Source organism: Monodelphis domestica, chromosome 2 (genome assembly GCF_027887165.1).
Source record: "Monodelphis domestica isolate mMonDom1 chromosome 2, mMonDom1.pri, whole genome shotgun sequence".
Lineage (NCBI taxonomy): Eukaryota > Metazoa > Chordata > Mammalia > Didelphimorphia > Didelphidae > Monodelphis > Monodelphis domestica.
The window spans coordinates 195,222,238-195,236,326 of record NC_077228.1 but is presented as its reverse complement, the minus strand read 5'-3'; the positions used below and the strand labels follow the sequence as shown (position 1 = coordinate 195,236,326).

General features: G+C 46.6%; 1 protein-coding gene across 1 annotated transcript; it reads right to left on the bottom strand.

Moving 5' to 3' along the window:
• Positions 1-4,924: 4,924 nt before the first annotated feature.
• On the bottom strand, positions 4,925-13,387 carry KRT17 (keratin 17). The gene is made up of 8 exons (XM_003340243.4): positions 12,456-13,387; positions 10,118-10,200; positions 9,163-9,319; positions 7,655-7,816; positions 7,270-7,395; positions 6,695-6,915; positions 5,876-5,901; positions 4,925-5,203 (listed from the first exon to the last, which is right to left on the bottom strand). Exons 1-8 carry the CDS (start codon positions 12,897-12,899, stop codon positions 5,109-5,111), a joined length of 1,314 nt encoding a protein of 437 aa, XP_003340291.2. The 5' UTR covers positions 12,900-13,387; the 3' UTR covers positions 4,925-5,108.
• Positions 13,388-14,089: the final 702 nt, after the last annotated feature.

The following is a 14,089-nucleotide window of genomic DNA, read 5'->3' as shown; positions in this document are numbered from 1 at the left end:
CTGTGCCCAAAAGACAGCTCTGACTAATCTATAGTCAGCTCATTATCTGTGCCTCCACCTTCATCTGTTCCTTTCTTGTCTCCCTCTTTTCACTTAAGGTTTTTCTAGAGGATCCATTTTACTTTAGTGGCACAATGGGTAGAATGCTGGACTCAAAGTCAAGAAGTTTTGTTGTTCAGTCATGTCCAACTCTGCATGATTCTATTTGGAGGTTTTCTTGGCAAAGATACTAGAGTGGCTGGCCATTTCCTTCTCCAGCTCATTTTATAGATGAGGAAACTGAGGCAAACAGGACAAAGTGACTTGCCCAGGGTCATACATAGCTAAGATATTGGAGTAGTCTGCCATTTCCCTCTCCAGCTCATTTTACAGATGAGGAAACTGAGGCAAACAGGGTTAAGTGATTATCCATAGTCACACAAATCTGAACTCAGGAAGATGAGGGGTTGTTGTTGTTGTTGTTGTTGTTGTTGTTGAACCCTTACCTTCCATCTCGGAATCAAGATTATGTATAGAAGAGCAATAAGAGGTAGGCAAATAGGGGTTAAGTGACTTTCCCAGGATCACTCAGCTAAGAAGTCTCTGAGACCAAATTTGAACCTAAAACCTCTCCTCTCTAAGCCTGGCTCTTGATCCACTGAGCTACCCAGCTGCCCCCAGGAAGAAGAGTTTTTTACTTCAGCCCTAGCATTCCATCCATTGCTCCATCTAGCTGCCTGGAGTCCAAGTAACCCGAGTTCAATTCCTGCCCAAGATACTTACCGGGCTGTGTGACCTTGGGCAAATCATTTAACCTCTCAGCCTCAGTCCCCTCAACTATAGAATGAGGGAAATGGACTCCTTGTCCTCTAAGGCTCCTTCCATCTCTAAATCTATGATCCTAGTAATATATAGCCTTCCCTTTCCTTGGTGTTGCCACTTTAGTATCCTAGAGTCTTTTCTACTTCTCTGAGGTTGATTGACTGACTGACTGACTGAACCCTGCTGTCCCATTAAATAAGTGCCTCACTCTCCAAGAACTTCACAGCCCATAAGGTCTGACCCAGAGGTCCCTCTCCAGGACCAACCTTTCCACAGTGTTGCCACCATATAGGCTTCTCCTTGATCCATTTGTACATGAGCAGGTTACACACATCCCAAACAATCCTAGCATTATCTCCCCCTGACTTAAGCCCTTCCCCCTGCTTCCTCTACGGAGTCCCCATCCAAACTCAAATTCTGACTCCCAATCATTTCATAATGGTGATTTTTACTGCAGGAAGTGGCTCTGGGGCAAGAGTTAGCTGTGGTACAAACACTCGCCAGGAACTTGAGAGCTTCACCAAGGTTTCCAAGACTCTCTACGTAAGCCTCATGCTAAGCACTGCCCACTCCCAGGGTCCACAAGCTCCCCTACTCACCCTGCCCACAGAGGGAAGGGCTGAGACCCTGCACCCTGAGCCGTCCCGTCAGCCCCAAGGTGAACAAAGCCCCCTGGTTCTGGATTGATTCATCCCCCTTCGGTTCCCCAGCTCCACCCTTGGCATGCCAAATGACACCCTGTGAGTCAAGGCATCTCTCTTGGTCTCAGTGTCTTAATCCATACAATGGGGAGACTCTTCCCAATTATTTCTCTGGTCCTTCAGGATTGTTGGGAGAATACATGAGATCACCCTTTGGGTTACTGGGAAGGGTTGAGCAATGAAAACTTAAGACTGGTTCTTTAGATTGGGAAATTTGCCTCCCACCCCCAGCTGACAAAGGAGAATGCTTTAGAATCAGCTGCAAAGATCCTCTCCTACCAGAGAACATTCTCTCCCTCTTCCTCCCTTGTTTCTGCCCCCAGGGAAGTCATCATAGTCTGAAAAACGACCTACTACCAAAAAAAAAAAACATCACATACATACACACACACACATATATATATTTGTCCCTTTTCCCACTCCCTCATTCTGTCCTAAATCCTCTTCCCCTTTCAGGTCAGTAATCTGAGCCTTCAAGGGTCCTCTCTTCTACCTCCTCTTTGGAGGGGAAAACTTTTTATATAGAGTCACTGCCCCAGTTATTCTCAGCCATCCCAGGAACCTCTAGGGCTTATAAGGGTTAGATACTTTGTCCATGGAGCTTCCAAAATTTAAAAGGCACAGAAATGTAACATTAATTCATTTAACTGAGTTTGTTCTAATTACAGCTTAGGCTATTTATATACCGTATTAGCCTGAATATAATACTACACCAGAGCCCAAGTATTTTGAAGGGTAACTCAGAAAGAGGGAACATCCATTTTATTTTCTCCTTTTAAATTATAACTTTCTCTTAACTCCTGAATAATTCAGGATCTTTATATTTGAAGTTTTTTCAAGGTCCTGAAAACAAGTTAAAGAAGTTTTAATGCCAACACTTTTATTAAATATGTGTTACTTTCATAGATACTTGTGAGAAACTACCTTCCAATATTCAATCATGTTCTCCTTCCTCTTCTATTTCCTCATCTCCCGAAGTGGAAACATTAGAGTCATTGCCGTCATCATCTTCTTTCCACAAAATACCATCTTCACTACCATCCATACTGTTTGATATACAACATTTTTTAAATCCAAGCACAATGGACTAGGTGGAGAGTTTGTCCCAAGCAGTTTTGATCCAGTTCCCTAGTTCAGTAATTGATGGTTTCTTTATTTTTCCCGATGCAGTAAATTCATGTTTTCTGGCCAACATCCACTCATTATATTCTTTCCTCAAATGATCACACTGAGATATTTCCATTCCCACTTCCCTTATTCAAAATGGTGGGTTGAGAGACTGAAGGAGGTCCAGATGGGACCAACCCATTCTTCCAAATACTCTATTTCTTCTGTGACCACTGACCTCAGTGCCCCCATCTTGTATTCTACTATTCTTTTCTTTGACTAATTTTTAAAGCTGTCTTGTTTCTTGTAAATAAAAGGGGAAGTGAAAGGAAAGGTAAAGGGGGAACAAATTGTTCTTCTCCAACAGGAAGGGAGAGGAAAGATTCTTGGCTCCAACAGAGTCAGGGAGAAGCTGGCAGCAGCAGATATCAGGAGTTAACTGAGTCTGGAGAAAGATGTGTGGAGAAAGTCTGGAAAGTTAAAGTTAGAGAAAATGGCTGGGATTGAGTCCAGGGATTTGGTGGTTTATGGTCTTTTTGCTACCCTGAGAGGCTTTCTTGATGTTCACAGTGAACCTGATCCCAGTTGTTTGGGCATCAGAGATGCTCTCTCTAGAGTCACCATGTCTCCATCTTTCAACATTCCTCCTCATTTTAACTGGTTATCATTTCCCTCTTGGTGAATTAGAGTGAACACTGATCCTGGAGCTGGAGGACCTGGCTTCTTATCCCACCTCTGATATTTATTTACCCCCTGGGTGTCCTTGGACAAGAACTGGGAATATGGTAGGGAGAGGAGGTTTGAACTAGATTCAACTATCACTGAGGTCCCTTCTAATTCTAGATCTATGATTAGAAGGCGCTAAGATTTCTTCTAGCTCTCTATCCTGTGATCCTCAGATTTCACTGGAAGCAAGTAGAGGCCACATGGCACCTTTCTCCCTCTCCCACCAGCCCCATCACCTTATCTGTGAGTCTGGTTTGAGGGAAAGGTTCCTGCCAACAATCACAGTCACCACCCAAGAGAAGTATTTTCCTAAAAAGAAAATAGATCTGTCTGTGTCTGCTCCCAGCCTCTCCTCCCTAAGCGGTGGGGCAAACCACTTCCGTCTCCACCCTCCTTCTCTTCCCTGGGGCAGGAGAGGGAGGAGATTAAGACTTCCAGTCAAAGGAGTCTCCTGGAATCTCCCCACATACCATTCCCCCTAGGAGACAGTGCTCCCAACACCCTACCCCAAAGCTCAGGACCCTTCCTGCTCTGGGTCTATTATGCCAAGATGACAGTGCTTATTTCAAAAGTTAAATTGATCCTTTTCACAAAGCCAACCTGTGTGTTCCCCCAGAATGCCAGGTGTCCAGGCACATACCACCATTGTTCCCTACCTACAAATAAATAATATTGTCTCCATCCCCACCCTGGGCTATTGTGGAGTTCTTGCTCTCGGCCTTTGCTAACAAGGGGGGGGGGGGGGGAGCAAAGGGAGCTTAACTTAAATTCATGCCTTGGGCTCTGAGGCTGGGAGACTAGAAATTTGCAGAATATGGGGGGGGGGGGCCTTCCTCCCCACTGCCAACAGTCTGTGAAGATGATGCCAGGGCACTTGGCAGAGGTAATGTGGCAAAGATGGTCATCTGTAACCTTCACTGCTTTGAAGTCCCAAACTCTGGTCAGAGTTCCTTCCTTGTTTTAGAATTTTCTCTAGAGCCTGAGTCAACCTCCCCACCCCCTTCCTTAGCACTTTTCCTAGTGTCTGGAAACTTCTCTCAGAGTCCAAGCCTAGGATTGAGAGCTAAGATTTGTCCAGAGCTTTCATTTTTACAAATGAATAAAGTGAGACCCTGAAGGTTCAACTGAATCGCCCAAAGTCAGCTGATACATAAGGGACAGAAGAAAAAGAGAAGGAATAACAAAGAAACCTAAATAATATCACTCTAGGTCCCTAGCCAATGGATAATGGCTTGTAGGAGCATAGACATAGAACTGAGGGAGGGAGGAACACCTCAGAAGTCATCTGACCCAACCTCTTCATTTTACAAATGAGGAAACTGAGGCTTAGAGAGTTCATCCTATGTGAAAAGCCTGAAGACACTCTGATAGAATTTATCTTTGTGTAGAATTGCAGTCTTGGGGTGTCCCTCTCTCCTAAGGCTGGGCTCCATGTTTCTAAGATGAAAGTACATCAGACAGAAAGCTGGGTCTCAGGGTCCCTCTGTTCCTTCCCCCATGGTCCCAGGCAAACAAGAGAGGTTCTTCTCTCCTGGACCCACTCTTGGCAGAGTCCACCTTCTGGGTCAACCAAGAACTAAGACAAGTAATTGTTCTAAGTCAACAAGCTTTATTAGTTGGAAAGGTAGGAATCTGAAAATCAGAGGCATGAGCTGGGGGAGGGAGAAAGGCTACATCAGGAAGCTGAAGGAGGGTCCCAAGCGAGGTCACTGAAAAGTGACTTTCCTGTTGTTTCTCCCTTGGGCCAATGAGGTTCCCTCAGGTTACTAGGTCTTAGCGGGTGGATTGGTGGACCTGCTCCCGGGAAGAGATGACCTTGCCATCCTGCACCTCCTCCACAATGGTGCGCACCTGGCGAGTGGTCACAGCTGCAGAAGAAGCCAAGAGATTAGACATTTGGTGGCATTGCCAAAACTGGGTCAGAATCCACCTTCTAGCTAGAGCAGAGGTCAGCCAGCCCAAGCTCCCATTTAGACTAGGAGCTCTTGGATGTGGCTCGTGTGTTGTTCTACTGTATGTACGTATATCATCGTCTGTACATCGTCTCCCCCATTAAAATGAGAGCTTTTCTTTGCCTTTGTTTGTTTTCCAGCTAGCTTTGTTCCTGGCACATAGCAAGCACTTAATGGGTGTTTGTTAGACTGTTAACTGTCTGACCCTTCCCACTCTGTTCCCAAGCCTATGACATCAGCTCCTCAGCTTGACATTCAAGATTCTTGTACCAACTGGCCCCAGGCTCATCGCTGCCTTCCACTCACATATGGGAGTGAGAAGTCCGGAAGGGCCAGACTGAGATCTCCCTGCTGCCTTTCCTTTAATCCCTGCACCGCATCTCTTGCAGGACTCTGACTAAGGCCTGGATGAGTGGCAGGAACTAATGAGTGACTAATGATTCCCCTGCCTTCTTGCCACACCACTGTGGTTTTGTCATGGTTTCTCGTGCCACCTGGACATAACTGAACAAGCCCTTGAACCTCTACAGAAGTGCCCAGTGCCCAAAGAGTTTCCCTGCCCTCATTTCCGCCTGTTACTCTACTTACGTTCTTTGGGCTTGTACTGAGACAGGCTGTGGGAGAAGAAAAAAGAAAGTATTAGATGTCAGGTACCTGGGATTGAGACTCCTCAGAAACAAAGGAGCCCACCTCCCTTCATACATACATATTCCACTATTCCCATAGGGGTCCCAGGCAGAGTGCCTAAAAGGGCAGCTATTACAGAGACCAGTGGATGGAGAGGACCTGCTTTTCAATATTATTTTTGACAAATGCATGATTTTTTTAATGCTTACATTCTATTTTAGTACAAGTTCTAAGATAGAAGAGTGGCAGGGGCTAAGTGATCAAGGTAAAGTGACTTGCCCAGGGTCACACAGTTAGGAAGTATCTGAGGTTAGATTTTAACCCAAGACCTTCCAACTCCAGATCTGGTGTTCTTTCTGTTGTGTCACCTAGGTGTCCCTAAATGTACATGTTTTTAACACCAGAAAATTCTGCTCTCCCTGCTACAGAGGGCATTTTTTTAACCCACACCTTCCCTCTTAGAAATAATACTAAGTATTGATTCCAAGGCAGAAGAGCAATATGGTCTAAATTATGCATGGTTAAATGACTTGCCCAGGGTCACACAGCTAAGAAACATCTGAGATCAGACTTGGACCCAGGACCTCTTATCTCAGGATCTGGTTTTCAATACCCCCACCATGCACAGAAGAGTTTATTTTTCTCCATGTCAAGTCTCAAAATCTCTGATGGATGCTGATGCCCAGGGGGTTGCTCTCATCCCTAGTCATGGATCTCACCATCAGACTCTTAGCCACCACCCTACCCCCTCTCAGGCCACCTCACTGCTGGGCCACTCACTGGGCATCCTCCCCCTCCAGCAGGCGGCGGTAGGTGGCGATCTCCTGCTCCAGGCGGGTCTTCACATCCAGGAGGATCTTGTACTCTTGGTTCTGCTGTTCCATCTCACAGCGGAGCTGAGCCAGCTGCTCCTCAACGCTGCCGATGAGCCCCTGGATCTGGGACAGCTGGACACAGTAGCGGCTTTCTGTCTCAGCCAGGCTACCCTCCAGGGAGGCTTTCTGTGAGAGGAGAGAGGAACAGGGAGTCACTGATTTGTTCTCCATCCAACTCAGAAGATCATAGGCTTAGAACTGGAGTAGGCATCAAATCCAATCTCCTCATTTAATAGGTGAGGAAACTGAGTCCTGGAGCAATCACACAGCTACTATCTAGGATGGAACTGGAACCCAGATCTATATTTAAATGCCTCTTTTTTTCACTGGAAACCACATCTAGTAAATATCTAAGGTAGGATTTGCATTCATATCTTCCTGACTCCAAGTCAATCCTTCTATCCACTACACCACCTAGGTCTAGCCTCCAATGAGGGGCTGGGGGCACCTACCATGAGGCAACAAGCATGGGATACTTACCATGCTGAGTTGGGACTGCAGCTCAATCTCCAGGGCCTGGACACTGCGACGGAGCTCAGAGATCTCACTCTTGCCACTCTGTAGGAGCTCACTGTTGGTAGCGACTTCTCGGTTCAGCTCTTCAGTCTAGAAAGGAGTAGGAGAGTTAGTTTTGGCCCACCCCCTACAATATGACTTCAGAGCCCCTGATCCATTTATCTATACCCATTCAAGGTTGGCACCCCTCCATCAAATGACCAGATTAAATCCCACAATGCCAGGCCACCACCAAGCCACCAACAAGACACCAGATGTCAGAGCTCTGATAAGAAAAACAAACAAGAGAGATCCCCCCCCTTCCTTAACTCACAAAGACCCCTGGCACCAGCTCCATTCTGGTACCCACCTTGCTGAAGAACCAGTCCTCAGCATCCTTGCGGTTCTTCTCTGCTATCTTCTCATACTGGTCTCGCATCTCAGACAGGGTTCGGCTCAGGTCCACACCAGGTGCTGCATCCATCTCCACGTTAATCTCACCACCCACCTGGCCTCTTAGGGCATTCATCTCCTGTGGACAATCATAGGGGATATCTCGAGAGAACTCTTCAAAGACCATATTGCCCAACCCCTCATTTTACAGATTAGGAAACTAAGGCCTAAAAGAAGCTATGTTATTTGCCCAGTGTCACACAAGTCATATTTAGAAGATTGGAGATTTGAACTTAAGTTCTTGGATTCTAATTCCATCATCATCATCATCATAGCATTGGGCCATCTAAGTAGCTCAGTAGACAGAGAGCCAGGCCTGGAGACAAGAGGTCCTGGTTCAAATCTGGCCAAAGATATTTCTTAACTATGTGATCTTGGGCAAAACTAATCCCAGTTATTTAGCCCTTAACAGTCTTCTGCCTTGGAACCAATACTGAGTATCAATTCTAAGACATAAGGGAGGAGTTTTTAATAATAATAATAACAATATTTATATTGCACTCAAAGGTTTGCAAATCACTTTACATATTTTCTCTCCACTGATTTTTACAATAACTCTATATGGTAAATACTATTATTATCCTCATTTAATAGCTGAGGAAATTAAGGTCAGAGGTTTAGTAATTTATACAGCTATTAAGTTTCTGAAGTTGGATTTGAACTTGGGTCTTCCTGGATCCAAGTTCAGCATTTAGCATCTAGCTGTCTTAGATTGGAAGTTGGAAAGGTCATTTTATAAATAGGATACTGAGGAAAATAGGATTAAGTGACTTGGCTAGGGTCACATAGCTAGTAAGTGTTTAAGGTCAGATTTGAAGTCAGGTCTTGCCTCTAAGTCCATCACTTTATAGTATTTCAAGTGGCCTCTTTTATCATTGTATCCTGCTGGGACTTTCAGCTCTGGGGCATGTCTGATTAATGACTCCCCAAGTCGGCCACCTCCTAGATGACCTTTATTTCTCAGGTTAGCTTTCATCCAAAGGCCTCCTGAGGTTAAATATTTTCTAGTTTCCTTAGAAAATTCAGACTCTCTGAGGCTTCATTCAACCTTCTTCTGGCCATCCATCCTTCAGTTTTTTGAAGCTCAGTTTGTACTTTATTTTCCTTACTCCTCTCTCTCTCTCCCCTGTGGCATGTCCAATCTCCCCCATCAAATTGGGATGGGGGAGGCTCTCTAGGGTCAAGCACTTTATCTCCATCCCTCAGAATGGAAGCTCTCCAAGGACTCAATTTCTCTCCCTAACCTTTATGGGGGATAGCACCACTTGGCCATCAATCTTTGCCATCAACTGGCAATCCTTAACCCTGACTTTCCCAGCTTTCTAGTCAGTCTCCTCTTGTATCCCTAAACCTGAAGAATGTGTAATTCACATTGTCTCTATTTTAACCTGTCTTGGGTTCACACTGCTCCTTCTTTGGACTCACTTCATCATGGTTCTTCTTCAGGTATGCCAGCTCCTCCTTCAGATTTTCAATCTGCATTTCTAGGTCAGCCCTGGCCAAGGTCAACTCATCCAGCACCCTTCGCAGGCCATTGATATCAGCCTCCACACTGGTACGCAGGGCCAGCTCTGTCTCATACCTACAACAGGAACCAGACTGGTCAGGAAGAAAGGCATAGCAATTCTAGAAACTGACCCTTAGACCTTCCCAGGAAACAAGGGTCCCAGTAGAAATGATTAGTCCTGGAAGATGACTAGAAGAACTGAGACTGGAGAGATGTCACCAATGGACTCAAAGTAACTGAAGCAAAGCCTTACCCCTTTACCCACTCTTTTCTCTCTCTGTCTCTCTCATACTCTCTTTCTGGATAATAGGATTTAGAGGTAGAAGGACCATTAAAGATTATTGAGTCAAGACCCAGAGTGGTTAAACAATTTGCCCAAGGTTACATAATTAATAAATAACAAAGTAAGGATTCAAACCCAGATCTTCTGATTCCAAAACCAATCATCTTTCCCCTCTGCAACCTCTCTCTCTCTCTCTCTGTCTCTCTCTCTCTCTCTCTCTGTCTCTCTCTCTCTCTCTGTCTCTCTCTCTCTCTCTCTTCTCCTCTTTCCCCTCTCTGAGATCTTCCAGAAAGTTCCAGGGACCCCACTGGCATAAAAGATGCTGTTCTAGTGACTAAGAGATGGAAAAACATTAAATCTTCCACCCTTTAGGGTCCCCTTCCTTGGCCCAACAATCCTGCCAGGAACTCAGGAAAAGGACTAACTTGAGAATAGCTCAGCTGCCCCAACCCCTCTGAATAAATATGCTTAATTGTGAGATATGAGGGAGATCCCAAACCACCCAATCCAACATGCACATAGTGGAGAGAGAGAGATAAGATGGCAACCCACAAATGGCAGGATGCTCCCAAATCCAGCCCACAACTCACTTGGTCCTGAAGTCATCAGCAGCCAGACGGGCATTGTCAATCTGCAGAAGGATGTTGGCATTGTCCACAGTAGCTGTGAGGATCTGAGGGAGGCAGACAGAGGGGATAGGTGAGGATCTGAGGGAGGCAGACAGAGGGGATGAGTGGAGGAAAGAGATGGTAGGGATAGTCTGGATCCCAGATGACTAGATTCCTCACTCTGCACTGTCCCTCTCAGCATCAGAAAAAACAGGACCCCCCCTATGCCCACCCTCTCTAGCCTTAACTGTCATATTCATAGTTTTCAGAGGCACAGGATATTGGCATCTCTTCCACTCACACCCTCCCTCCCTAACTGCTCCTCTTTCTAACCCACCAAGATAATTGCTCTGAGGCTGCTTCAGGGGAGCTGACAGGAGCTGAGGAGTTGAATGAGCTGAAACTTGCCCCCCTTCTCCCAACACTGGCCCCTGTCTCCACCCACCCACCTATGCCCTGACTTCTGTAAAGATGAAGCTTCAGGCTAAGTGGAAGGAAACCTAAGGATCTGAACCAGGGATGGCAGACCCCAAACTTGGTTTGAGGCATAGAATGAATTAGGAATTTTGGAGTAGAAGGAGAACTTAGAGCTCAGGTCTCTTAGAAATCACAAGAGTGGGGACAGCTAGGTAGCATTGTGGAAAAAGTATCAGATTTGAAGTCAGGAACACTAAGGTTCAAATCTGGCCTCCCATACTTTCTAGTTGTGTGACCCTGGGCAAGTCATTTAAATCCACTTGCCTAGCTCTTGCCCTTCTGTCTTAGGGCTATTAATAAGATAGAAAATAAAGAAAGAGAGAAAAAAGAGAAAGAAAGAAAGAAAGAAAGAAAGAAAGAAAGAAAGAAAGAAAGAAAGAAAGAAAGAAAGAAAGAAAGAAAGAAAGAAAGAAAGAAAGAAAGAAAGAAAGAAAGAAAGAAAGAAAGAAAGAAAGAAAGAAAGAAAGAGAGAAAGAGAGAAAAAAGAGAAAGAAAAAAGAGAAAGAGAGAGAGAGAAAAAAGAAAGAAAGAAAGAAAGAAAGAAAAGAGAAAGAAAGAAAGAGAGAAAAGAGAAGGAAAGAAAGAAGGAAAGAGAGGAAGGACAGAAGGAAGAGACATCACAAGAACATAGATCATCTAATCTCATTTTACAGAAAAGGAAACTGAGTCTCAGTTGAATTGGTACCCAGATAGTAAACTGTTGAAGCTACAATTTGAACCCAAGTCCTCAGACTCCAAATCCAGGGTGCTTTCCATGACTTCATTCTGCCACTCTGGCCCAACCCCATCAGGGAAAGCCCTGGGAAGAAGTCACTGAGGCAGACATCAAATTCAGACCCAGAGGAGCTTACTGAATAAGAAGTCAGCATCCCAGGGATGCTTCAACCTGCAGATGCTCTCACTGGGACTTCCTCTTTTTCAGGAGTGCTCTGAAAACCAGCTTTGGGAGGAGGAAAGAATAGAGGGAATCCCTGAATTCTCCATACAAGGTATTGAAGATACCTACAGGGCACTCACTAAAGTCTTTCCCATCTTTGGAGTCCTTCCCTAATCTGAACACTTCCTTAGATGGCAACATCCACCACCTGGTATAACAGATACCTTTATACTCTTGGCCCTCTACCAAGCCACATTAGCCACCAACTTCCCCATCTTTCTTCCCTAGTATCAAGAGATTTGGGATGAGAACAGGCCCAGAGTATGGGGAGAGCCTGAGTGTTGACTTTACCCTTGACAAGGAGAGGAAGTCATTTGTCTCTCACTGCAGAGAGAGAGATGGGAGTGGAAGACACTGTAGGACACAGTTGTTCCAGCCCTCCCAAAGGGCCAATCATGACTCGTCAAGAGAATCAGGTGTGCTGAGGATTATAGATTTAGACACTGAAGAAAGACTTTAGATATCATCTCTCCAACCCCCTTATTTAACAGATGAAGAGATGAAGACATGGCGATGTTAAACCCAAGGCCGCAGAGATGGTTAAATGGCCCACATTGGAATCCAAACCCAGGAGTTCCATCTCCAAATCTAGCTCTCTTTCCCTGGACACTGCCTCTTTTTCCCTCTCCTCTAGGAAGCCCTGAATGTCTCACTTGAACCATTCTCTGAGCTCTGGCAGTGTGTAATAGAAAGAACCTCAAATTCAGAGACAGGGTCTTTGCCATTTACTAAACTGTAGGACTTTGGACTAGGAGCCTTGGATTTTCACTCTATAAAAGACGGGGGTCAGAGTAGGTGTTCCTTCTAGCTCCTAGGTTTTTATAAAGCAAATCTGAGTGTGTGTGTGTGTGTGTGTGTGTGTGTGTGTGTGTGTGTGTGTGTGGTCTGGGGGTGGCAGAATGGTACCTTATTCTTCAAGTCCTCGATGGTCTGATGGTAGGCGCTGTAGTCCCGGGCTGGCCCAGGTGCCTGCTTCTGGTACCAGTCCCGGATCTTCAGTTCCAGGTCGGTGTTGGCCTCCTCCAGGGCACGCACCTTGTTCAGGTAGCTAGCCAAACGGTCATTGAGATTCTGCATGGTGGCCTTCTCCCCACCAGCCAGGAGGCCGTCCACACTCCCGAAGCTGCCTCCATAGCTGCCCCCCATCCCGCTGCTGAAGCTGTACCCACTAGAGTAGCTGCTGCCTCCATAGCCTCCCCCCAGGCTCCCTCCGGACACCAGCCTAGAGGAGGAGGCAGAACCAAAGCTGCCTGGGGCCCGGCAGGAGGCTCGGGAGGAGCTGCCGCCCAGGCCGGAAGAGCCCTTGATGGAGCTGGAGGTGGTGTACTGGCGGATGGTGGTGGTGGCCATGATGAGGCAGAGAGAGGAGGTCTACTGTGTTTTCAGGCACGCGAGGAGGAGCTGGCCCTGGGAGGTGTGTGTGAGCGTGGCTCTTCTCCCCCAGCCTTTATAGCCCGGCTAGTGGGCGTAGCGATTACAAAAGCCCTCGTTTTTTTGTTTCCATTCTCTGGGGCTTTCATCACCGCTTGGCCTCCTGCCAGCTCCCAGGTGGCTCTCTTTCCCCCCATTCGCATCCGGGGGGTTTGCCTCCGTCTTCGGATCCTCACACTGGGCGTTTGTGCGTGTGTGTAAGCGTGAGCGCTGTGCGTGAGTATGTGTGCTTCTCGGTACTCAGGCACCGTCACCTGTGATTCAGGCTGGACCGGGCCCCGGGGCTATGCTTTCCCATGACCTAATGAGGAAAAAAGAGGAGCAGCAGAGAAGGCATGAGCAGTAAGTGGCCTCCCAGGCTGCGGCAGCGGCAGCGGCAGCAGGAGGGGGAGGAGGAAGGGAAGGAGGGAGCAAGGCCTGACTGTATCACTCCACGAATTGGATCTCAGGTGACCTAGATTCGCCGGGGAGCTCCCCTAGGCTGGATTTGCCTTATAGGGAAGGAAGAATAAACATGCAGCTACAAAAAGCAGCAAAGGGCAGGGAGGCTCATCCCTGAGCTAATGCAATTGCTCCCCAGCTATCTCCCAACTCCAACTGTGGCTGGGGATCCCAGAGCCTCCCAATGGTGGAATGGCTCTCATCTGAAGCCTTTCCCTCACCACCACCACCCCCCCCATTCAATCAGTCAACATTGAAGAGCCTCACCGGGTGATGGCTCAAAGAAGGATCTACCTTTCAAAATCCACCTGGGGGAAGCTCAGTGGCCCAGTAGATGGAAAGCCAACCCTAGAGGAGGGAAGTCCTGAGTTCAAATTTCACTTCAGACACTTCCTAGCTGTGTGACCCTGGGCAAGTCACTTTACCCCCATAACCTAGCCCTTATCGTTCTTTTGCTTTGGGACCAATACACAGTATTGATTCTAAGATGGAAAGTAAGGATTAAAAAAAAAGAATATGGCAGGGGCACAGAACATGACACAATCACCCAAAGAGGGGGGTGGACCAACCCTCATCATGAAGGAGGAAGGAAAGGCAGGGCCCAGCCTGAACTAGAGAAAGACCACAAGGAAAGTTCCTGGACAGGGAGGAAGCAGCCCCTTCAATCA

What these genes read in the sequence shown, in the direction of transcription:
- KRT17 (XM_003340243.4), bottom strand. Translation starts at nt 12,899, where the DNA reads ATGGCCACCACCACCATCCGCCAGTACACCACCTCCAGCTCCATCAAG. An exon ending in GCTGATGACTTCAGGACCAA is followed by an intron (nt 9,320 to 10,117) that starts GTGAGTTGTGGG and finishes TTCCTGTTGTAG; the next exon opens with GTATGAGACAGAGCTGGCCC. An exon ending in CTGGAGGGGGAGGATGCCCA is followed by an intron (nt 5,902 to 6,694) that starts GTGAGTGGCCCA and finishes CTTCTCCCACAG; the next exon opens with CCTGTCTCAGTACAAGCCCA.